This window comes from Bufo bufo, chromosome 4 (assembly GCF_905171765.1).
Source record: "Bufo bufo chromosome 4, aBufBuf1.1, whole genome shotgun sequence".
In the NCBI taxonomy this organism is placed as follows: Eukaryota; Metazoa; Chordata; class Amphibia; order Anura; family Bufonidae; genus Bufo; species Bufo bufo.
In genome coordinates this window covers 359,067,442-359,094,383 of record NC_053392.1, presented here as the reverse complement: position 1 = coordinate 359,094,383, position 26,942 = coordinate 359,067,442, and the positions used below count along the sequence as shown (strand labels likewise).

At 42.7% G+C, this 26,942-nt stretch overlaps 1 protein-coding gene across 1 annotated transcript in view; it reads left to right on the top strand.

Annotated features, from left to right (window-relative positions):
• LOC120999212 (titin homolog) overlaps window positions 1-26,942 on the top strand; it is a 946,165-nt gene that overhangs the window by 288,166 nt on the left and 631,057 nt on the right. Inside the window, exon 23 of the mRNA XM_040430085.1 lies at window positions 3,055-3,105. Coding sequence (XP_040286019.1) covers window positions 3,055-3,105 — 51 coding nt within the window. The remainder of the gene's footprint in view (window positions 1-3,054; window positions 3,106-26,942) is intronic.

Here is a 26,942-nt window from a genome sequence, read left to right as displayed (position 1 = left end):
CCATTTTGCTCATCCTCTCTACCACAGGAATGAGAGATAAGAAGTTGTCTTTGTAGCGGGGGTCGTGAAGGGTGAACAACCAGCAATTGGTGTCGGCCAAAATGCATACAACGCAAGGGTCACGGGAAAGGCAGCCTAACATAAAGTCAGCTATGTGTGCCAGGGTCCCAACAGACAAGACTTCGCTGTACTTAATCTCCTCATCCTCTTCCTCTTCTTCTACCCATCCACACTGAACAGATGGAATAAAACTCCCATGGGTACTATCCTCTGTAGTGAAGGCAACCGTCCCCTGTTCCTCCTTCTCCTCATCATCCAATTTGCACTGAGAAGACGAACTGAGGGTGGTCTGGCTATCACCCTGTGTACTGTCTTCCCCCATTTCCACCTCTTCCACATGCAAAGCGGCATCCTTAATTGTGAGCAGCGAGCGTTTGAGTAGACACAGAAGTAGGATGGTTACCCTGATAATAGCGTTATCACCGCTCACCATCTGTGTTGATTCCTCAAGTTGCGTAAAGCCTCACAGAGGTCAGACATCAATGCCCACTAATCGCTTGTGAAGAGCGGAAGATGACTGGAAAGGCGACGACTATGTTGCAGCTGGTATTCCACTACTGCCCTCTGCTGCTCACAAAGCCTGGCCAACATGTGAAGCGTGGAGTGCTCACGTCACACAACAGTCATTGAGATGGCAATTGCAAGCTCTGCTGCAGAAATAGGCACAATGCGGCGCACCTTCACCAGTAGCTCAGGCAAATTGGGGAAGGTTTTGAGAAACCGCTGAACCACTAGGTTGAACACGTGGGCTAGGCATGGAATGTGTGTGAGATTGCCGAGCTCCAAAGCCGCCACAAAGTTACGGCCATTATCAGACACAACCATGCCTGTTTGTAGGTTGAGTGGCAAGAGCCACAGCTCAGTCTTGTCCCTTATAACCTGCCATAGCTCTGCAGTGGTGTGCTGTTTGTCATCTAAGCAGATCAGTTTAAGCACGACCTGTTGTCGCTTCTCGATTGCAGTGCTACACTGCTTCCAGCTGCTGACTGATGTCTGACTGGTGCCGCAAGATGATAATTCAGAGGTGGAAGTGGAGGAGGAGACGGGGAGGATAAGGGGGGCTTGCAGCCACTAACGTAGGTGGTGGCAGAAACCCTAAAGGAAGTAGGGCCCGCAATCCTTAGCATCAGTAGCACCTGTGCCATCCCAGGGTATAAGTCGCTCCAGGCCTCCACACCCTTCACCCAGTGTGCCGTCAGGGAAATGTAGCATCCCTGGCCAAATGCACTTGTCCATGTGTTAGTCGTTAAGTGGACCTTCCCAATAACTGAGTTGGTCAGGGCACGGGTTATGTTACGGGACATGGTGTAAGGCTGGGACTGCGCACAGTGAAAAATATTGGCAGCTGGGGACAGAGTAACGTGGGATAGCCACCGCCATCAGGCTGCGGAAAGCTTTAGTGACCACAAGCCTAAATGGCAACATTTCCAGGGCCAGCAATTTGGAAAGGTGCGCATTTAGTGCTATGGCCTGTGGGTGGGTGGCTGGGTATTTGCGCTTTCGTTCAAAGGCCTTGGGTATAGAAATCTGTATGCTGCACTGGGACACAGAAGTGGATGTGCTAGCTGATGGTTCTTGCGAAGGTTCAGGGGCATGAATCAGGGCACAAGATCTCCTCATGTTCCTCTTCAAGCGGGCTTGGCTAGAGGCCCAAATTAAGGAATAGCGCTGAAAAGAGCTCCTTGGAATATCCAAGTGTGGGATCACTTGTTTGCCAAAACTCCATGGTGGGTAGAAGGAGTATCAGGATGAGGATTCTGTTGACCAGATTCTTGGCTACTGAGACTAGACTTTGTGGAAGACAGTGTGATGCTTAACCGACTGTAAGCATTATCTGCTGCAATCCAACCGACCACCTGGTTGCACTGGTCTGACTTCGAGAGTGGTGTCCTGTGCCGCCCTGCAAACTGGGACATGAAGCTAGGTATCGTGGATGATTGTGTTTCTTGTGCTCTGGCAGCACGCACAGTTTTACAGCGCCCAGGGCCACGGTCTCTGCGTGCACCATCAGCAGCTCTGCCACTTCCCTGTCCCTTACTGCTCGCCTTGTGCATTTTAAATGGTATATATGCTTGCAAGTGTGTCACACGTACAGTAGTGCAGGTTTTGTAAGTGTATGCACAAATAAAGTACACAAAATGTCAAAGATATTTTTAGGATGCGCACACGTTAAACAGGAGGTATAGCACAAGTAATGTCGCTGTCACCACCGCCTAATAAAAAATTACACTAAATTAATGTCACTGATATTTTGGATGAGCACACGTTAAACAGGAGGTGTAGCGCAAGTAATGTCGCTGCCACCTGCAGCAAAAATTTTTTACTGAATGTCACTGATATTTCAGATACGCAAACATTATACAGGAGATGTAGCGCAGGTAATGTAATCGTCCGCAGAGGACACCGTCTACAGAAAAAGTACACTGGAAGTAACAGATATTTTTAGGCTGTGCACGCGTTAGACAGAAGATGTAGCGCAGAAAATCTCGCTGTCACCAGCGGCGAAAAAAAATTACACTGAATGTCACTGATATTTCGGATGCGCTTACATTATACTGTAAATGTAGCGCAGGGAGTACTCACCTGCGCGTTTATTGGCTGCGTAGCAGCCAAAAAATGTGCGGGAAGGAGACTCGAGCATCGCGCTCGAGCACACACGGTATTCGGCCAAACACCACGATGCGCCGAGCATCGCGATGCTCGACGAAAATTAGGGTTCGGCTGAGCATGCTCGTCCAACACTAGTTATTACCGCATAAATTGAAACAGATTTGCAATAATAGGCTGAAGTGGTTAAATAGGAAAAAAAAAAGTAATATATGGTAAGTGAAATTTACTTTCAGTATACAGTACATATCTTCATCTGTCATGAAGACATTTAACTGATTAAGAGGGTTGAAAGCATTATCTTCTAATTCTGAGAACACTGTTTTCCTGTGGTGTGTGATTCACAAGCAGGAGAAAAAGTGATTAAGTCTTATCTATAATTTGCAGATGGACTATCAAAAGAACAAGAGGAAGAAGTGTTTAAGGCAGCAAGGAAAGGTACAGTGAAAATTTTGGCTTTGTCTTCATAACAAAAATAATGAAAGAAATTATTCTCATCAAGCAAAACAACAAAGAGCCTGTCCTCTAATTCATTGTATTGATTCCCCACATTGTTAAAGCTTCAGTTCATATCCTTTTTCCATGCTGCTGCTGAACAGTTAACCCATTAAGGATGAGCTTTTCATATTTCATTTGTGAAATACAAATCATTAAATTTCTATACTTTTTATCTTTAAAACTTTTCAAAATGGTGTTTTCGTGAAAAATTATGCCTAAGAAAAAAATCTGTATGGTAATCTAGTGTATATGGAGAGATTTATAATGATTGTATGGAGCATATCTTGAGAAAAGTTTAATAAAATTACACATAATTAAACAAATATACATTTAAAAAGCACAAATGCATAGCTCAGAATTTTGGTGTATCTGTCTATGATTCCGTGATTATTGGAAAGAAAATAATTTACAGATTTATTACACAACAGGATCTTGATTATAGGCAGAAATTTGAGAAATTGTTGCAGAAAATGTTGTGCTCACCATTTCCATTGTAGCATTGTACAGTGCAGTGTAATAGACGCAGTTCCTTTCCCCATTCTTAAATTGTGGATCTGCAAAAGACCGAGATCGGCTGAGTGCATACCACCATTTCTTTTTTAACCTGCTCAGGACCGCCGAACGCAGGATTGCGTCCTGGCGGCGGCAGGTTTATTCCTCCTGGACGCGCCGATGCGTCCTCTCGCGAGACGCGAGATTTCCTGTGAACGCGCGCACACAGGAGCGCGCGTTCACAGGATTGTGAGGTTAACGAGTACATCTACAGCCTGCCAGCGGCGATCATTCGCTGGCAGGCTGTAGATGCGTTTATTTTAACCCCAAAAAGGTATATTAGACGCTGTTTTGTTAACAGCGTCTAATATACCTGCTACCTGGTCCTCTGGTGGTCCCTTTTGCTTGGATCGACCACCAGAGGACACAGGCAGATCTGTAAGTAGCACCAAACACCACTACACTACACCCCCCCTGTGACTTATTAACCCCTTATTAACCCCTGATCACCCCATATTAGACTCCCTGATCACCCCCCTGTCATTGATCACCCCCCTGTAAGGCTCCATTCAGACGTCCGTATGTGTTTTGCGGATCCGCGGATCCGCAAAACACATACGGATGTCTGAATGGAGCCTTACAGGGGGGTGATCAATGACAGGGGGGTGATCACCCCCTATAGACTCCCTGATCACCCCCCTGTTATTGATCACCCTCCTGTAAGGCTCCATTCAGGTGTCCGTATGTGTTTTGCGGATCCACGGATCCGCGGATCCGCAAAACACATACGGACGTCTGAATGGAGCCTTACAGGGGGTGATCACCCCATATAGACTCCCTGATCACCCCCCTGTCATTGATCACCCCCCTGTAAGGCTCCATTCAGATGTGGATCCGCAAAACACTGTGGATCCGCAAAACACGGACACGGGCAATGTGCTTTCCGCATTTTGCGGATCCGCACATTGCCAGAACTATATAGAAAATGCCTTTTTTTGTCCGCAATTGCGGACAAGAATTGAACATGTTCTATAGGCTCTACAAAAAATGCAGTGTTCGCCCGATCAGGTCTGATCTTGTGCGCACACTTGCGTTCAGTTTGCCCCACCGCAGTGACAGAATTTTTTTTTTCTGATCACTGCAAAAACACGGTAAAATCGCTGCGGCGCTATAAAAAAGATCACTTTTGAGGGGCATGGTGAGTTCATAGAAGATTTTTTTTTGAGGAAATTGATTAATATTTTTATTTATTTTACAAAGTCTCATATTCCACTAACTTGTGACAAAAAATAAAATCTCACATGAACTCACCATACCCCTCACGGAATCCAAATGCGTAATTTTTTTTGACATTTATATTCCAGACTTCTTCTTCTCATGCTTTAGGGCCCCTAAAATGCCAGGGCAGTATAAATACCCCACATGTGACCCCATTTTGGAAAGAAGACACCCCAAGGTATTTCGTAAGAGGCATGGCGAGTTCATGTAAAATTTTATTTTTGTCACAAGTTAGTGGAATATGAGACTTTGTAAGAGAAAAAAAATTAAATAATAAATCATTTTCTCTAACTTGTGCCAAAAAATAAAATTCTAGGAACTCGCCATGCCCCTCACGGAATACCTTGGGGTGTCTTCTTTCCAAAATGGGGTCACTTGTGGGGTATTTATACTGCCCAGGCATTTTAGGGGCCCTAAAGCGTGAGAAGAAGTCTGGAATATAAATGTCAAAAAAAATTACTCATTTGGATTCCGTGAGGGGTATGGTGAGTTCATGTGAGATTTTATTTTTGTCACAAGTTAGTGGAATATGAGACTTTGTAAAAGAAATAAAAATATTAATCAATTTCCGCTAAAAAAAAATCTTCTATGAACTCGAATTAGTGGAATATGAGACTTTGTAAGAAAAAAATAAATAAAAAATAAATAAATAATTTTTCCGCTAACTTGTGACAAAAAATAAAAAACTTCATGAACTCACTATGCCCATCAGCGAATACCTTAGGGTGTCTACTTTCCGAAATGGGGTCATTTGTGGGGTGTTTCTACTGTCTGGGCATTGTAGAACCTCAGGAAACATGACAGGTTTTTAGAAAGCCAGAGCTGCTTCAAAATGCGGAAATTCACATTCTTGTACCATAGTTTGTAAACGCTAAAGCTTTTGCGCAAACCAATAAATATACACTTATTGCATTTTTTTTATCAAAGACATGTGGAACAATAAATTTAGAAAAAAAATTATATAGAAATGTAGTTTTATTTGAAAAATTGAAAGTGAAAAATTATATTTTTTTGCAAAATTTTGGGTCAATTTTGATTAATAACTAAAAAAGTAAAAATGTCAGCAGCAATGAAATACCACCAAATGAAAGTTCTATTAGTGATAAGAAAAGGAGGTAAAATTCATTTGGGTGGTAAGTTGTATGACCGCGCAATAAACCGTGAAATTAGTGTAGTGCAGAATTGTAAAAAGTGGTCTGGTCATTAAGGGGGTTTAAGCTAGGGGAGCTGAGGTGGTTAACTCCTGTGTAAGGATGAGCGAACCAGTTCGTGCTCTAGCAAAATGAGCAGAACTTCATTCTGGCTGGTTGCGAATTAGGGTGGTTGGGTGTTACAGTGTCTGCAGCAAAATGATCTTAGGGAGTCAGGGAGAGTCAGAAATAAATCAGGGACAGTCAGAAATAAATTAAACTTATTGCCAGGGAAAGTGAAGGGAAAGGCTAGGATTCCAAAGAATTGTGTGTGTTGTGTAGTGCAGACCTCAAAAGTAGCCACCTGCAAGCAAATACTTTCACCCCCCCCTTTCACAGAAATCCTTCAATTTAATTAAGCAGCATAAATATGTGATTTCTGCAGCAATGCCCAAGGTGTAGCAGCAATCTACCTGTGTGTATTAACAAGAAATTGTGTGTCAAGCCTCAATTGTCCTTTTACGTATATTCAGTTTCCACACAGTGCAATAAAAATTTTTTAGGGGGAGGGTTTATTTAAATTAAGCAGTATATATATAATTACTGCATCAATATCCAAGGTGTAGCAGCAATCTACCTTTGTGTATTAACGAGAAATTGAGCTTCAAGCCTCAGTCATCCATTTCCTTTTATTTGGTTTCCATACGGTGCAATTTACATTTTTTGGGGGGCTTTAATTTAATTAAGCTGCATATATACGTGATTACTGCATCAATACTGAATGTGTAGCAGCAATCTACCTATGTGTATTAACAAGGAAATGAGCTTCAAACCTCAATCATTTGTTTTTATTTATTCTGTTTTCACATGGTTGTAATAAAATAAAAAAATTCTGACTTGTTTAATTTAATTAAACCAGCATATAGGTGATCAGTATACCAGTAGACAGGATAGGGTAACAATTTAGCTGGGAGTGTTAACGCAATATTAAGAGTCATATCGCAACTGGCCCTTAACCCTTTCACGCCCAGCGCCGTACATGTACTGCGCTGGGCGGGTGTTTAAAGATGGCGTCCGCTCACGCCCACTGCGGGCGCCATAGCCATGGGTGGCCGCCTGCTTCTTTTAGCAGACACCCGCGGCTCATGTTCGCAACCGGCAGTATCGTGGACATTTAACCCTCCTCTTATGTTAGGGTCAGAACCGACCCGTTTTCAGGTTTTGAATGTCTATAAGTATCACATAAATTTGTTTATTGCATCCAGATTTTTTTACTTTGTCAGGAACCTCTATTTAAACAATGTAATAGAAAAATAATCCTTTTCACTAAATTTTAAAATACTGTGGTGAAAATTAAGACGTTTATGGTGTTAAGGTCAATTCTGACCCAGTTATAATATAGGATTATAGGACTGCTTAGTAACACTGACAGCCAATCACCTCTCAGCCCTGTGAGCTGTAGTTAGGGAGGGGCCGATCTCTTTGCTTGCTTGTCTGCTTCTCTAAATAAAGTAAAGAAACATAGGACCAATACATTTCAGAGTTGCTGACTTGCAGAGTAATCATCTCCAATATGCAGCATGCAAGAGTGCGAAGATTTGCAGGATGCCAAATACTGGAGGATTATATCTTGGATAAAAATGAGGCAGAGGACACAGAGCAGCATAGCGATATGGATGAGCAGGTTTCTGAGGCAGAAGATGAAGTAGAGTATCAACCAGAATACACAGACACATCTGATGAGTCTGATGAGGAGGCCACCAGTGCTGAACCTGCTGCTGTTCCTGCTGAAACATTCAAATCCAAAAGTGGTAAGATCTGTTGGAGTTCAGAACCTCCTGACTTACATGGCAGGGCAGCTACTGCAGATGTAATCAAAATGACCCCTGGGATTACAAGGTTTGCTGTGACGAGAGTAAGTGACATCAAAACATGTTTTGAACTGTTCATGCCATTGTCACAAAAAAAAAGTGATCATTGCAATGACAAACCTTGAAGGAAAAAAAGTCCATGGCAACATGTGGAATGACATAAATGAGGAATGCCTAGATGCTTATATTGGTGGTGTTCTTCTTGCTGGAGTGTACAGATCCTATAATGAGGCCACTGATAGTCTCTGGGATAAGTCAAGAGGCAGATATGTCAAGATGGCTGATGGCTGTGTTTTCTAACATCCTAGATGTGTCTGCATACAATGCATTTGTGTTATGGACCCACATCCACCCAGGTTGGAACACAAAAAAAAATAACAAGTGGAGAATATTTCTCGAGGAGCTAGGAAGTTCCCTTGTCAAGGCACACATTGAGCAAAGGAAACGGGTGTCTCTAGATCCAATCGCTGCAGCCGTGATCAGACAGATGCAGAGTTCATCAAGCACTCCATCCACACCATCAACAACACAAAGAGAATCAGTGCCAGCATCCTCATCATCATCTAGCCTTGCCTCAACATCAACCAGCACAGCCACAGCCACAACTCCAGTGATGCCATCTGATTCTAAAAGAAAAAGGTGTCAGGTTTGCCCCAGCAATAAGGACAGAAAGACACACACATTATGCCTCCACTGTAAAAAATATATCTGCAAAGAACATGCTAAAAGTGTCAGCTTTTGCAACACATGCATCTAAAAACACCCACACAAACACATGCAAGTTCTTGCACAAAGATGCTTTGAAACTAGGTACTTGATTTCTATTGGTTTGCCTTGCTTGATTGTGTGTTGTTTGTTGACCTTGCAAGTCTACATTTTGTATTATTACTTGCTTATCATTGTTTATGAACGTTTTATGTTATAAAAAAAAAAAGAAAAAAAGACTTTTGGCTATTTTCTTGAAGTAAATATATATGGGTCAAAATTGACCCCAACACCATCAATGTTATTATAGTTAATGTTATTAAAATAAAAATAAAAATATTTAAAAAAAATTTAAGAGATGTGTTCAAATACTCCTCAGAAACATTCTGGTGACATAACAACCTTTTATTTACTTATAATATTCTATTGAGGTTTATTTTACCATTTTTTTATTTGAAAATTAGAGGTATGCTATCAAAAGAAAGGTCTAAGGGGTCACACCAAAAATATAAAACCAATCTTTTCAAGATAAAGAAGGCCTAACAAGGAACCAAGAGGGTAAGAAACAAATTGGATGATTAATAATTGTTCAGAGGGTATTTTATGGCTGATTTAAGACACGGGTCCAAACCGACCCGTTAACATCATGGATAGTAACAGAAAGCTAACATAAGAGGAGGGTTAAACCTCAAATGCGTGGTCAATCCTGACCACAGATCTGAGCGAGGCTGAAACCAAAAGTGCGCACTTTCGGTTGCGCTCCGGCTCCAACATGTGGCGCTCAGAGGAGCCGGAGCATGTATGCAGCAGCGCCTGTCAAAACGCAAGAAGAAACATATCACCGGATTCAGACTGACCCCTAAAAAAAAAAAAGGTAATCCAGTCAGTTTTATTCTCACATCGAATTTTATATCTTATAATAAAATAAAACGGTAAAACTGTGGTGGAATTGCATTTTTTTTTGCAATTTCACCCCATTTGGAATTTTTTACCACTTCCCACTACATGATATGCAATATTAAATGGTGGCGTTGGAAAGTACAACTTGTCCCACATAAAAACACAGCCCTCATATGGCTATGTGAACAGAAATACAAAAGGTTATGGCTCTGGAAAGGCAGGGAGCGCAAAACGAAAAACGCAAAAAAAAAAAAACCCTTAAGGCTCTTTCACACAGGCGTGTCCGGATTAAGGGTCCAGATTGCGTCCCAGTGCATTGCGGCAAACCCGCGCGAGTAGGAACGCAATTGCAGTCAGTTTTGACTGTGATTGCGTTCCGATGTTCAGTTTTTATCGCACGGGTGCATGTGTTTTGCACGCACGTGATAAAAAAATCGCTGTAGTACCCAGACCTCGAACTTCTTTACAGAAGTTCAGGTTTGGGTTAGTTGTAGTGTAGATTGTATTATTTCCCCTTATAACATGGTTCCCCTTATAACAGTAGGGCTGGAGGAGTTAATTAAAAAAAAATAAAAATTTAACTAACCTTAATCCACTTGTTCGCGCAGCCGCCATCTCTTCTGTCTTCATCTGTGAGCAATAGGACCTTTGATGACGTCACTGCGTTCATCACATGGTCCATCACATGATCCATCACCATGGTGATGGATCATGCGATGAGCGTAGTGACGTCATGAAAGGTCCTATTGCTCACAGATAAAGACAGAAGAGATGCCGGCTGCGCGAACAAGTGGATTAAGGTGAGTTAAATTATTTTTTTATTTTTTTTAAACCCTCCAGCCTATTGTACTATGCATTCTGTATTCAGAATGCTATTATTTTCCCATATAACCATGTTATAAGGGGAAATAATAATGATCGGGTCCCCATCCCGATTGTCACCTAGAAACCGTGCGTGAAAATCGCACCGCATCCGCACTTGCTTGCGGATGCTTGCGATTTTCACGCAACCCCATTCATTTCTATGGGGCCTGCGTTACTTGAAAAACGCACAAAGAGGAGCATGCTGCGATTTTCACGCAACGCAGAAGTGATGCGTGAAAATCACCGCTCGTGTGCACAGCCCCATAGAAATGAATGGGTCTGGATTCAGTGCGGGTGCAATGCGTTCAACTCACGCATCGCATCCGCACGGAATACTCGCCCGTGTGAAAGGGGCCTAAGGGGTTAATCATCCATTAACGTTCATTTCTTTCTTCACACAGTTGCAATATTATTATTTTTTTGAGTAGTTTCAATTCAGTTAAGCAGCATATATATGTGATTACTACACCGATACACAGGGTAGTGGACAACATCTGAGAGGCCCAAAAAAGTCCAGGCTTTGGAAGGGTTCCAAACGAAAGACCCAGAGCCAGAATGTGGGTAGTGGCAGCACCAACTATCTGACCAGAAGTAGTAGTAGTAGTAGTAGTAGTAGTAGTAGTAGTAGTAGTAGTAGTAGTAGTAGTAGTAGTAGTAGTAGTAGTAGTAGTAGTAGGTCACATTTTCCCTGCTTTCTTTGGAAAAGCACAATATTATAGTTGAGGAAAAAGAGTTGGACACTCTTTGCATGAGCAAAATAAAATGTGGGCATGCAAACACAAACGTAGGAACCACAGCTCTATTGAACCACATAACCCCTTCCCGTGGCAAACAGAGGTGGCAGCCAGCCACCACAGGATGAGTGCCCTCTTTCTTCCAGTCCCCCTTGCGCTAGCCAGGCCGCACCCGCGAGCAGTACAGTTAATTTCACATCATCCCTTTCCGCTTCTCAAGCTCAGAATAACCCTTTTCTTCCATCGTCACTCATCGATAATGAAATGCATAGTCAGGAAACAACTCTAGGCACCCATCAATCTGATACCCACCGAGCTTAATTCCCACCTGGACAAGTTGCAGGTGGGGCAGTTACTACCGTACCATTTAGTCAAGTCTGCTGCCAATAGGGAGCTTATGGTGTGTGCCCAGCCTTGCTGGAAGATTCCTAGCTAGCACTATTTCTCCCAAAAAGCCATCCCTGCCTTTTACTCTCATGTGGCAGACAACGTGGGACACTCATTGTGATTCTCACTGTGCAAGGTTCACGCCACGGTGGACACCTGGAGCAGCTCTTATGGGCAGGGACGGTACATGTCTTTTACAGTCCACTTGTTCAATGTTTTTTTTCTGGCAGAAGCGAGGCAGCACCCCGGCAATGAGGCCAGGTCCTTTTGACTCCCCCACGATTGTGTCAGATTGGCTCCCACCCCAGGCACTTATCCACCTCCTTCTCCTTCATGGACACGTTCCCATCACCAACAGCAGCTGAAGACAGGGTCGCTCACACTTCCCCTTCTTCCTATCACATGTGTCAGGTCACATCATGTTGGAGCTGATCAACTTGGTAGAGAGTAGCAACACCAGCAACCAGCTGCTCAAGTACATCAAGCAGCAAACATGCAGCTGGTTGTCACCCTGCCAACTCCAACTGGACAAGGTGGTCAGTGACAATGGGCGTAACATCGTGGGCACACTTAACCTGCGTAAAATAATACATGCTCCCTGCACGGTACACGTCATCAACCTAGTGTTGCAGCACTTTCTAACTAAGTACCCTGGCTTGCACAAGGTGCTGGCAAAGTCCAGGAGACATTCCAAGAACTTCAGCCGCTCTTATGTGATGAGTAACGCTCTCCTGGACCTGCAGCAACAGAATAGTCTGCTTCTACACATTTAATCCATGATGTGCCAGTTCGCTGGAATTCTACATTGCACATGCTCGAGTGTCTGTATGAGCAGCAGAAAGCCATGATTTTTTTTGCCATGCACCAGACAGCCTCAGCAGCAGGGAGCATGTGTCGCTTCAAGGTCAGGCTGTGGCAGCTCATCTAAAATGCCTGTCGAGTGCTGAAGCCCTGCAAAGAGGCCTCAAAGTTTGTCAACAGGGACAACTGTGGCATGAACGACATCATCCCTTTCATATTTTTCTTAGAACAGACACTGACACTCATGCAACAGGGAACCGCTGTGGAAGAAGAGCAGCTGACCCATCTTGCTGTAAACCCTATAGCTGTTGGTGACACACAAAGGGAATCTGTCATGGAAGAGGAGGAAGACAAAGTTGAGGATGAGGAAGCTGAAGATGAGGATGGAGTAGTCAAAGGTGGAGGAGCAAGAGGACGATGATGAGGATGGCAGGCAGCGACCAAAACACCCAATCATCTCAGTGTGAGTTGGAGCTAGAGAGAAATGGTTCCTCGGACACGCTAGCCAGAATGGCGACCTGTATGCTTGCTTGCTTACGCAGTGATAGGCGTATCGTTAACATTTAGCAGTCTGATGATTAATGGATAGCCATGCTTTTAGACCCTCCCTAACAGGGCAAAATGGAGGAATGTTTTTCTCTCTCAGAAAGGGAGGACACATTATGTTATTGCCAGAAAACACTGTGTGCATAGTTTGCTGCAGCTTATGGCGAGCAGATGCCTGCTGCCAGCGTGTCTTCAAGGGAGGCCCCTCACTGCCCCCCGCAGATTCATCCCCCTCCCAACGCTATGAGCAGCAGCCAACTTGTACCAAATATACCAAAAATGAAAATAATGTGACTCAAAAAGATTTAAAAAAATATATGATTTTATTAATGTAATTTATCACAAAATATCAATTAAAATAAGACTCTTGACGAAGCCTTTGATGTTGAGGTGCTTGTGCTTGGGGCCTTGTCCCTTCAGTTTACTCGCCAAGTCACAGGGTATGTGTATGTTTTGTTAATGCTCCCTTGATATTATTTTAAATGCTCTCTTGATATTAGCGTGACTAATTGTTATATTTAGTATTATTGCCCATTCCCTGTATATATGAGCAGTAGTTATTTACCTTTTCCACTAGAATCTGTTATAACTGGTATGATCTGTGTGGATATTCAGTATATGGTACATGGACATTGTAGTATAGCTATATGGTAATATTGATGGATTGTAAATTACTTCCAGCTATTTCTCTGTATCTGTCTTCGATCCTGTCTGCTTGTTCTCTCCTAATTTTTATTGATATTTGTGATAGAATGAATAAAAATAAATTTTTTTTTTTTTTTTCAAAACGTCTTTTTGAGTCCCTTTATTAGTATTTTTTGGTATATATGTAATTTTAGCTCTAATTTTCTGATAGCTGCTATTTTTTTGTGTGTGCTTGTAGGTTGTTTAATATGTACCATATGGCTGCTGCTGCTGCAGCTGTCATTGCCTCAGCTGCTGCAGCTCCTCGCTGTTAATCCCCTAGCATCACGCAAAACATCTGCTACCACTATCGCTACTACTATTACTACTACTACCCATAGACAGCCTTGTATGTTCCGTGCAATGCTGCTTCTGCTGCTACTACTATTGCGACCTCATGCCAATGTATCCTTACATTTTCCACATCCACATTGGACTGCTGCTTCTCCCAATTAAAAGGAAGGATTTTATTAGGCTCGTTCACAACTAGTGTTGAGTGCAATTGACAAAAATTCTATTTGGCTGCTTCACCAAATTTCTAAAATAAATTTGCTTTGTGGCGAATTTCTTTGTAAGCAGCAGGCTCAATGATTGGGAACGACGATTGTACAGGCCCCCGTCACTGAACCCTGTCATCTGAGATTAAAAATGAAGGCTTTCAAGTGTTAATCAGTTAAAACAATTTTTACTCACCTTATCCACTGGAGCGCGAAGAGGCCGCAGCGGCCATCTTGATTGACAATCCTGCTCAAAATCTTGCGTGGTGTCTGATGATGTCATCAAACTGGCTGGCGTGGTGACTTTATACATCACAACACTCAAGATTTGAATGGATGAGGTATGTTTTTTTAACACCATTCCAGGAAAAATTTATTAGTTACCATGAAGCATGAGGAGAATTCATACCGAAGACCACTTTGAATACTTCAATTCGCTCAACCCTCTTCACAACAAGCCACTTTTTCTCCCTACAATCAACAGTTCAGTGTCGTATGGGCAGGCATTTTATTATATTTTGTATTTTTTTTATTCCAGCCGTGATCCCATAACTGCCCCTGATAAGTGACAATTTTTGGAAGCTTTGGAATATGAAAAAGCATAACACATGTGCCACTGTGGCTTGATATTAAACATTCTGTATGTTAACGCCATCAAATGTGCGTTTACCCATATCTATGTACTATATGCCAGCATCACTCAGACATCATTTACTATTATTGTCATTGTATTCCAGAGCTTGTTTCAGAAAAAAAGAAATCATAAAAAATAAATAAAAAGAGATATGTTTTCTTAAAAATTCCTAGGATCCTAGTCCTAGGATTTTAAAGGGCGTTTATATACCAACTTTTAGGGCAATTGGAGCAACTTCGGTTCTTCCCAAATTGATTCAGGTCCGAACCAAACTTCTTCAAAGATTTGGTGAACTGGATCCTAAAAGAATCTCGACTAGTTCCCTCATCTCTACTCCTGTGGAAATGTCCTTCCCATTTTCGCAAAACATTCTATCCCTTTGTGGGTCAGCGGAAAGCACATATGGATGTGGATATTAATGGGTCCACCCCCAACCCACAAAAAATTGGATGATCAAATTTGATTTGGACTGAACATACATGAGGCCTTAGCTTTAAAGATGTTCTCCAGCCTGTCCTAAAATGTGAATAGGAATGGTTGCACTTGCAAAGCTGCCTAGAGGGATGAGGGGTGAGGCCTCACTACACACTTCACTGCTCTGCACTAGAAGGTAATGATGCAGTCACTCCTATGATATGCCATCAAGGCTGAGCAGCCTGACAGGAATGCTTACCAGTGTATAGTATATGCAAGTACTGGCACATACTGTGTAGTAGGTCCATCCTCTCACTCCCCCTACTCAGCTCTGCAATTGGAGATAATGAGTCCTGCTCGCGTTCTAGGTCACATTCTAGGCTTTTGGCCATTTTATTCCCAGAGAACCCCTTTAAGCTGTCTAATGTTAGAAAGGTCTATCATAACCTCTTGTTGGTTGGGTATAGTGACGAGCGAATTTAAAAAAAATTTGATTTGAATTAAGTCATGAAGCACATTTCTTTGTAACTAGGGGGCGCAATGTCATTGAAACCCTCAGATCGTGGCATCTGAGAATAGGACTTTCAGGGGTTAATCTGTTGGGAAAAAAAATTATATTCACTTTATCCATATAGTGCAAAGAGGCCGCCTTGGCCATCTTGATTGAAGATCCTGTGTTAAATCTCGCATGGTGTGTGAATGTTGACCGGCGTGGTGGCACCTCTAAGGAGATTTTGCATGGAATCTTCAATCAAGATGGCTGTGGTTGCTTCTTCATGCTCAAATGGATGAGGTGAGCATGATTTTTTTTTACTGTGATTTCAGGGAAAATTGATTCGTTACCATTTGCAGCTAATAAAATTTTTACTGAAATTCGGATCAAGGTCCTCTTCAGGTACCTCGATTTAATCAACTCTAGTTGGAATCCAAATGGCATTATTCCCACCTTTCCTGAAATTGTAGGGAAAACTCTATGGAAAACAAATTATTTGTTTAAAAGCCACCAAATAAATAATGACCATTAAAGGGGTTGTCCAAGTTAGGAATTGTCCATCCTTAGGATAGGTCATCAATATCAGATCGGCTGGGGTCCGACACCTGGTACCCCCGCCGGTCAGCTGTTTGAAAAGAAGGCGTGCGCCATGCCAGCGCTGCCTCCTCTTTATTGTTTACCTGCTCGCCGTTGCATCTGCCACGGTGAGCAGGTGTAATTACACCAAAGCCGTCCCATTCATTTCAATGGTACGGATCGCTTCTATACACTTGTATAGGAGCGATCCGTACCAGATTTTTGTACATTTACATTGACCCCCATGTATATTACTTGGTCTATAAAAACGTAAACATTATGGGCCAGATTTATTATTAGCTCAAGTCAGAATAATAGAGTGAAAAAGTCGAAAAATTTTGCGTAATCTCTAAAACTGCTCTGCGCTATGCTCGCCAGTTTTCTGAAAGTGGGCGTGTTTACTTATGTAAATAAATCTCTGGACAGATTTACTATTGCGACTATTTAAAAAGTCGCAAAAAAGTCACAAAAAATGCGCAATTTCACTCCAGTAAGGACCATGCTTATCTTATGCGACTTTTTATTGGAACATGCGACTTTTGTAAAGCCGCTTACTGACGGATAAACTGCTACTGTCAAACCACATTTATTACAGTCTTAAAGGGCCGATCATAAATCTGACTTAGCTAAAACTGACTTTAGCCATATGTGAAAGTGGAGTGAGCTGTCAGAGTCATGATAAATCTGGCCCTATGACTGTAGTGTCTATTACTAACCTCTATGAAAAGTTCAGAAGTTTGGATGATGTGTCAAAACTCTAAATTAAATGTCAGCCATAAAAGTGAACCCCATTTCCCAAAAAGCTTTACTTACCTAGATGCTGTTATTCTGGATATTCTCACCTGTCTTCTACAGCCAAAGTACAGCCGAAACATATGCTGAATGTAACTTCTGTGTAATATTTGTTCAGGTTGTTGACTATAATTATGTCAGTTTAGGCAAAATTCAATGTTATAGATGTTAGAGGAAACTGGAGTATTCAGTCGAAATCCATACAAACATGCAATTCCATAAAAAATGGTCCAAATATTGCATGTGGGGGAAGTTTGGGAGAGGGCTTGCCCTGATTGGCTCTCAGGCTGACAGACAGCATGGATGAGCCAATCAGTGCAGGAGCAGAAAGGGAGATGCCTCTGCAGAGCGAGCAGAACATAATTCTGTGTTGAGCTGTTAATGAGGGTGGATGGGTGGATGCAGTGTCTGGAAATGATCTTATACAGAGTCACAAGCAAGCAACTCTTCTAGTTACAGGGACAGTGTAGGGAAAGAAAAGAAATAAATAATTCAGGGACTTTGATCAGGGAAAGCAGTGTGAAGGAGTGAGGGGCTGGGGCACAGTGCTTAATAATATAGCTGCTGCAGAACCTCATTCTTGCTGTTCTGCACTACAAAACCAGCCACATGCAATAAAAAAGGAAAAAAAAAAAATAATAATATATATATATATATATATATATATATATATATATATATATATATACACAGTATATATTCTTTGTTGTTTGAATAAATACAGCAGTTTTTTTCCTCCAAAACCTTGTTTCTACATATTTGGATTGCCAGCACAGCACTTAATAGTATTCTATATTATGTATATGTAATACAGAAAAAGCATTTTACAGCAATAATGCCATTTTTAGACTAGTGAAATGAAGTTATATTGTAGACAGAAATGTTACCGTCTTTATTGCTTTGCTTTATTGTTGGTATAGGGGAGAAGAATAATTACATTACAAGTGTGCAACTTGTGTGTAACAGTAGAGAAAGGTCTTTTCTGAAACTGCATTTTTTTAATGCAAATAATGCAGTAGTCAAGTCTTACACCGGCCTTTTCAATGTTGTTTTTTTTTTGTAGTTTTTTTTATTCTTTTTTTTTTTTTTTTTTTGGGGGGGGGGGATAATTGCATTACAAGTTTGTTTTACAAGTTTGTTTTACAGTAGGTCTTTTGAGACCTTTGAAAACTGAGTTTTTGAACGCAAATAACACAATACGCAGAAAACTACAATATTCCCATAATAAATTGTCAATAGCAGTGAGCATGTTTGTAGAAGGGGAAGGACATTTAATTGCACCTCAGTCTTTACGTTACAGAAAACACACTTGCAATTTTACTATAACTGTTCCATTCTTTGTGTGACTACGTACCAAACCCATGACTTTATATTTAGAAATATTGTGATTTTACATTAGGTCTAAAAAAAAAAAAAATTCTGAAATACGCAAGGATTCAAAACAAAAACCTAGGCCTTGCTCTCTCAGTGCCGTAATGTGGGTAGTAGCAGCACCAGCTCTCCAGCCAGTAGTGGTAATAATAGTAGTAGTCCACAGTTATCCCTGGCTTCAGAAAGGCACAACATTATCATTTGGGAGAAACAGAATGAGATTGTAGACTGAATGGGTCACTTCTTTTAGTCACAGTAAGATAACGTGGAGGTTACCTCTGAGTCTTAGGCTACATTCACACGTCAGTATTTTTCTATATCCCGATTTTCGGTCCGTTTTTTGCGGATCCGTTGTTCCTGAAAATGTTTCTGTATGTCATCCGTTTTTTGCGGATCCGCAAAAAACGGAAACATGTATAAATTTCAATAAGCAAATAAAGTTGTTTGGATTTCTTTGAAAAAATTAAAATAAAAAATAAAATAATTTATTTTAATGTAATTTCCAGAAACGGAATCCGCATAAAACGGATGACATACGTAATAACATCCGAATGTCTTCCGTTTTTTGCGGATCCATTGACTTTGTATTGTACCAGGATCCGAATTTTGCGGAAAAGAATAGGACATGTTTTATATTTAAACGGACATGCGGAACGGAACAACGGAAATGGACAGCACACATTGTGCTGTCCGATTTTTTCCAGGACCCATTGAAAATAAATGGGTCCAGATCTGGTCCAGATCTGTTCCGCAAAAAACGGAACAGATCAGGAAAGAAAAAACGGACGTGTGAATGGACCCTTACACTGTACCTTGGAGCCAGGGGTCACAAAATTCCTCCTGCTCCTCCTCCTTGCAGACCCATAGAAACCATTCTGTGGCATCCTCTCTGTCCTCACTGATCTCTGCTAGTGGGATACTTTCTTCTTTTTAATAGGAAGAGGCAACAAAACCCCACCATGGACTCCAGCAGGTAGTCAAGAGATTCTCCCTCTTGATGCCTTCTGTGAAAGCAGAAACCTACACAGATGACCTATGAGGACCACATATATTGATTAAATCACAGCCTATAACACTATGTACAAACCCAGATCACCAAAGAAAAAGCGACCATATGTCAGCAAAAAATATATACTTTATTAGAACACCACAATAAAACACATATCATGGAGTCTTACATCATTGGATGGAGTAAAACAGGTATAAAAGAGGGACACAGGGGGGAGGGGACCGATAAATGTGAATATATGTAGTAGAAGCAGCAAATGTAATTAAATAAAAAAATACACAAGTGTGAACGCTACCCCAAGTTAGTAACAGAAAATGAAGGAAATAAATACTACAGCAGGTACATAGTACATAGCAAAAGTGCCTCAGGTAGACCAGGAACCACAAATAGTAGCTCATGCAATTGTAAACAAACCTATTAATGGTCACATCACCCATCCAATGTCCCTCACTTGCCCTATGCGTTTTGCCGGATGGCTTCGTCAGGGGTGATGTGACCGTTAATATGTTTGTTTACAATTGAATGAGCTACTATATGGGGTTCCTGGTCTACCTGAGGCACTATTGCTATGCACTTTTCAAAGCTCTTTGCCTGAGTGTGGAAGCCTGCTGTAGCATCTATTTCCTTCATTTTCTGTTACTAACTTGGGATTTATTTAATTACATTTGCTGCTTCCCCTACATGTATTCACATTTATCGGTCCCCTCCCCCCTGTGTCCCTCTTTTATACCTGTTTTACTCCATCCAATGATATAAGACTCCATTATATGTGTTTTATTGTGGTGCTACTGTGAAAGCAGTCAGCATTTGGACTGGAAGGAAGTTCCGGGGGAGGCGTAGAACCCCATGCATAGCAATGTTGGTGGTAGTACTGATGGCACTTGTTGCCACAGTAGTGGTGGAAGGGCAGTGGTAGCAACAGTGCAACTCTGAGCAAATACAGAGCAGGGAATTTGGACAGGGGCAAAGGAGCCCACCATGAGATATAACAGAACCTGGAAACCAAATCGGGGTACTGAGGAGTAAGAGGAGACATCATAGGAGAAGAGCGGTGGCCAATGTGGCAATAAAGAGCAGAGACGATTTACGGTCACAACCTCCAAAAGAACTGGTAGGGCCAGATAAGTTTCTACTGTGGTCAACTTGGGAACTGGTGATGCAGCTGATACTACAGGCTCAGGCTCAAAACGTCTCAGAGCTAGGCCAGGCTCTGCTGCTTCTAGCTTTGTGCGAACAACCACGATGTGCAAGATTTGCAGGATTAAAATAAGCTATGGGTGTTCAAATACAAACATAGGTACAACATCTATTGCACACTGGATCCTGTGGGAAAATAGAACTGGCCAGCATTCTCAATCAGAACAATTTTCAGGGCTATTAGAGCAACTTTGGATCAAGTAGAATCGATTTGGGTCCAAATCGAACTTTTTGTAAAATTTGGTGAACCTGAAACGAGCCAAATCTCAAAAGGTTCAATCATCTGTAATTTGGATGCATTATATTGTGGAGGAGGAGCATCAAACGGAATCTTTACCCATGGTGAACGAATGCCTAGCTTCATCGCTGCTAGATTGCAGTTGAAATGACAACAGTAAGGCCTCTTTCACACGGGCGTCATGGATTTGGGTCGGATAAGATGCGGGTTGGTCGCGGGAAAATGCAAAACATTTTAATGCGTTTTGCACGCGCGTAAGAAAAATCGGCATGTTTGGTACACAAACCCGAACTTCTTCAAAGAAGTTCGGATTTGGGTTAGGTGTTGTGTAGATTGTATTATTTTCCCTTATAACATGGTTATAAAGGAAAATAATAGCATTCTTAATACAGAACGCTTAGTAAAATAGGGCTCGAGGGGTTAAAATAATAATAATTTAACTCACCTTAATCCACTTATTCGTGCAGCCCGGCTTCTCTTCTTTCTTCAAGACCTGGGTAAAGGAACTTTGATGACATCACTGCGCTCATTACATGGATCCAATCATCATGATCCATCACCATGGTGATGGATCATGTGACAGACCTTGTTGATGAGTGCAGTGATGTCACCAAAGGTCCTTTCCTCCTGCCACAAAGAAAAAGAAAGAAGAGAATCCAGGGCTGCGCGAACAAGTGGTATTAATGGGAGTGAAATTTTTTTATTTTTTTAACCCCTCCAGCCCTATTTTATAAGCATTCTGTATTAAGAATGGCTATTATTTTCCCTTATAACCATGTTATAAGGGAAAATAATAAATGATCGGGTCCCCACCCGATCCTCTCCTAGCAACCATGCGTGAAAATCGCACCGCATCCGCATTGCTTGCGGATGCTTGCGATTTTCACGCAGCCTCATTCACTTCTATGGGGCCTGCTTGCGAGAAAAAAGCACAAAATAGAGCATGCTGCGATTTCACGCAACGCACAAGTGATGCGTTAAAATCACCGCTCATGTGCACAGCCCATAGAAATGAATTGGGTGCGGATTCAGTGTGGTGCAATGCGTTCACCTCACGCATTGCACCCGCACGGAAATCTCGCCCATGTGAAGGAGGCTTAAGGCTATTCCATCTTTGTCTTAAGATGTAATTAAATTTTCCTATGCCAGTCAGCCCCGGCGCACATCGTAAAGGTGTGCACTCTATTACATTTGGCTTGTGACTTAATATTATAGGCCACATAAATCACTTTAAAAATTCTGGGAAACTTCTATGAGACCAAATTGTCTAGTAAATTTACAGTACCGAACACAAAACAGCTGCCCAGATGATATACAGAGAAGCAGCATCCGACAACTTGCTTATATTTTCCTTAAATAAGATATTAAATCAGCTAAATTATCTCACTAGCATATATATCTGTGGTACATAGCAATAAGAGAACATATTCAGAATTTTAGAAATACATTAATCAAAGCTGTATTTCAGATCAGTTGTTGTTACTACTTGTAATTAGGATGAACACATTGGTGTATGTAATCATTTTTCCCAAAGCCTTGGTAACTGCTGTACACTCATGTTGTCTATTACAGTGTATGCTAGGTATTTTTTAATGTAGCAAGCAAGTATTATCATTTGGAAAAGGGTGAGAAATAGAGTTGAGAGGACACCTGGATGTTCGGGTTCGACGAGTTTGGCCGAACTTGAAAAAAAAGTTTGCATTTGGGACCCGAACTTGACCCGAACTTGACCCCGAACCCGAACCCCGAACCCGAACCCCGAACCCGAACCCCATTGAAGTCAATGGGGACCCGAACTTTTGTGCACTAAAATGGCTCTAAAATAGTCCTGGAAAAGGCTAGAGGGCTGCAAAAGGCATCAAAATGTGCTTAAGAGCATGGCATTCTGCAAACAAATGTGGATAGGTAAATGACTTAAAATAACATAAAGTACAGAAAAATTAAAAATAACAATCTGAATCTAGGAGTAGGAGGTTGAGGAGGCGGTGGATGTGGCGGTGTAGGTTGACGTGGCGGTGTAGGGGGAAGCGGCGGTGATGGAGGAATAGGTAGCCAGCACTGATTTGTGTTATTTTTTTTATTTTTAAATTGGGGTATCCCCCAAATTATTGGGACATATAACAAAATAAAACAAAGAATAAGTGCACTTGAGTACAAGAATGGATGGTTGAGGCTGGTATAAATGTCTATTCTGCACAAGGTACGGACAAGTCCTGTGGGATCCATGCCTGGTTCGTTTTAAAGAACGTAAGCTTGTCCACATTGGCTGTGGCCTGTGATAATCCCAAAGAGGGATGGAGGACAGTGCCCACCCAATGCGACCACAATGGGGCACCCGTAAAAAGGTAACTCGGTACAAGCTCCGAGTGCAATAACGAAGAAAGAGAAGAGAAGCTCAAAGTACCAAAAAATAAATATTTTATTAATCTATATCAAAACATAATTAAAAATACATGCAAGTGATGCCAAGGACAAGGTAGGTAGGAGCAGGAAAAAGGAAAGAACAGGCGCCACCCTGGGAGAACACACAGGTCACAAAATACATAGTACAAGTTTGTGGAGGTCATAGGGACATGCTAGATACAATGAACAGCCCATGGACAAAATATATCAAAGAGAAGTAAGATAATATGGAATGAGAGGAAGGTCAGCTGAAAAAACAACCATGGCAGTAATACATAGTATGCTGAACAGGAAAGTAAAAAATGGTGGATAGCCAGCAACTAGAGTACAGAGCCAGGTGTGGGGTCTCAACACCGGCGACAGTAAGCCATGGAGGTTATAACTATGACCTAAGCTCACTTGAAAAGTACCATGTGTGGAAAACAACCCAGGATGGCGCTACCCCAATGCGCGTTTCGGCGTGCCTTCGTTCACACTATACACTGGCTGCAGGGCAGATCAGCACCTCCAAGGTTGACAAAGCATTTCCACATTGGGCCATGCTAACCCTGCCTTCTCAGGTGCAGGTGGTGCCCCATCTGCGTTGGCGACCTCTTCCTCCTCCACTGCCTTCGCCTTGTGCTTCCACTGTGCCCCCGCTGTCAGGTGGAAATGCTATCATCAGTTTGCGCTTATAGTCACGCACCTTCCGATCAGTAACAGATGTTTTCACTAAATTTTGTTCCCTATCAGCAATGCAGAGGAGGGGTTCATTCACAGCAAACGGGAGTTCATATCACCCAGGCAATAGAACAGAGGATTTTGAGAGATTTAGGCCTCTTTCACCCAGTCAAAGCAGGGGTTCATTCAGGGCAAAAGGGGGATCATGTCACCCAGCAATAGAACAGAGGATTTTGAGAGAACGAGGCCCATGTCACACAAGCACAGCAGGGGTTCATTCACGGCAAAAAGGGGATTTTGTCCCCCAGCAAAAGAACAGAGGATTTTGAGAGATTTAAGCCCCTGTCACCCAGGCACAGCAGGGGTTCATTCACGGCAAAAGGGGGGTCTTGTCACCTAGCAAAAGAACAAAGGATTATGAAAGATTTAGGCCCATGTCACCCCGACACAGAAGGGGTTCAATCATGGCAAAAGTGGGTTCTTGTCACCCAGCAATAGAACAGATGATTTTGAGAGATTTAGGCCCCTGTCACCCAGGCACAATAGGGGTTCATTCACGGCAAAAGGGGGTTCTTGTCATCCAGCAATAGAACAGAGGATTTTGAGAGATTTAGGCCCCTTTCACCCAGGCACAGCAGGGGTTCATTCACGGCAAAAGGGGGTTCATGTCACCTAGCAATATAACAGACGATTTTTAGAGATTTAGGCCCCTGTCACCCAGGCACAGCAGAGGTTCATTCACGGCAAAAGGGGGTTCTTGTCATCCAGCAATAGAACAGACGATTTTGAGAGATTTAGGCCCCTGTCACCCCGGCACAATAGGGGTTCATTCACGGCAAAAGGGGGTTCATGTCACCCAGCAATAGAACAGAGGATTTTGAGAGATTTAGGCCTCTGTCACCCAGTCACAGCAGGGGTTTATTCACGGCAAAAGGGGGTTCATGTCACCCAGCAATAGAACAGAGGATTTTGAGAGAACGAGGCCCATGTCACCCAGGCACAGCAGGGGTTCATTCACGGCAAAAAGGGGATTTTGTCACCCAGCAAAAGAACTGAGGATTTTGAGAGATTTAAGCCCCTGTCACCCAGGCACAATAGGGGTTCATTAACAGCAAAAGGGGGTTCATGTCACCCAGCAATAGAACAGAGAATTTTGAGAGATTTTGGCCCCTGTCACCACGGCACAATAGGGGTTCATTCACGGCAAAATGGGGTTCATGTCACCCAGCAATAGAACAGAGGATTTTGAGATATTTAGGCCCTTGTCACCCAGGCACAGCAGGGGTTTATTCACGGCAAAAGGGGGTTCATGTCACCCAGCAATAGAACAGAGGATTTTAAAAGATTTAGGCCCCTGTTATCCAGGCACAGCAGGGGTTCATTCACAGCAAAAGGGGGTTCATGTCACCCAGCAATAGAACAGAGGATTTTGAGAGATTTAGGCCCCTGTCACCCAGGCACAGCAAGAGTTCATTCACGGCAAAAGGGGGTTCATGTCACCAAGCAATAGAACAAAGGATTTTGAGAGAACGAGGCCCATGTCACCCAGGCACAGCCAGGGTTCATTCACGGCAAAAGGGGGATTTTATCACCCAGCAATAAAACAGAGGATTTTGAGAGATGTAGGCCCCTGTCACCCAGGCACAATAGGGATTCATTCACAGCAAAAGGGGGTTCATGTCACCCAGCAATAGAACAGAGGATTTTGAGAGATTTAGGCCCCTGTCACCCAGGCACAGCAGGGGTTCATTCACGGCAAAAGGGGGTTCATGTCACCTAGCAATAGAACAGACGATTTTGAGAGATTTAGGCCCCTGTCACCCAGGCACAGCAGAGGTTCATTCACGGCAAAGGGGGGGTTCATTTCACCCAGCAATTGAACAGACGATTTTAAGAGATTTAGGCCCCTGTCACCCAGGCACAGCAGGGGTTCATTCACGGCAAAAGGGGGTTCTTGTCATCCAGCAATAGAACAGACGATTTTGAGAGATTTAGGCCCCTGTCACCCCGGCACAATAGGGGTTCATTCACGGCAAAAGGGGGTTCATGTCACCCAGCAATAGAACAGAGGATTTTTAGATATTTAGGCCCCTGTCACCCAGGCACAGCAGGGGTTCATTCACGGCAAAAGGGGGTTCATGTCACCTAGCAATAGAACAGACGATTTTGAGAGATTTAGGCCCCTGTCACCCAGGCACAGCAGAGGTTCATTCACGGCAAAAGGGGGTTCATTTCACCCAGCAATTGAACAGACGATTTTGAGAGATTTAGGCCCCTGTCACCCAGGCACAGCAGGGGTTCATTCACGGCAAAAGGGGGTTCTTGTCATCCAGCAATAGAACAGACGATTTTGAGAGATTTAGGCCCCTGTCACCCCGGCACAATAGGGGTTCATTCACGGCAAAAGGGGGTTCATGTCACCCAGCAATAGAACAGAGGATTTTTAGATATTTAGGCCCCTGTCACCCAGGCACAGCAGGGGTACATTCACGGCAAAAGGGGGTTCATGTCCCCCAGCAATAGAACAGAGGATTTTTTGAGATTTAGGCCCCTGTCACCCAGGCACAGCAGGGGTTCATTCACAGCAAAAGGGGGTTCATGTCACCCAGCAATAGAACAGAGGATTTTGAGAGATTTAGGCCCATGTCACCCAGGCACAGCAGGGGTTCATTCACGGCAAAAGGGCGTTCATGTCACCTAGCAATAGAACAGACGATTTTGAGAGATTTAGGCACCTGTCACCCAGGCACAGCAGAGGTTCATTCACGGCAAAAGGGGGTTCTTGTCATCCAGCAATAGAACAGAGGATTTTGAGAGATTTTGGCCCCCGTCACCCCGGTACAATAGGGGTTCATTCACGGCAAAAGGGGGTTCATGTCACCAAGCAATAGAACAGAGGATTTTGAGAGAACGAGGCCCATGTCACCCAGGCACAGCCGGGGTTCATTCACGGTAAAAAGGGGATTTTGTCACCCAGCAAAAGAACAGAGGATTTTGAGAGATTTAGGTCCATGTTACCCAGGCACAGCAGGGGTTCATTCACGGCAAAAGAGGGTTCATGTCATCCAGCAATACAACAGAGGATTTTGAGAGATTTAGGC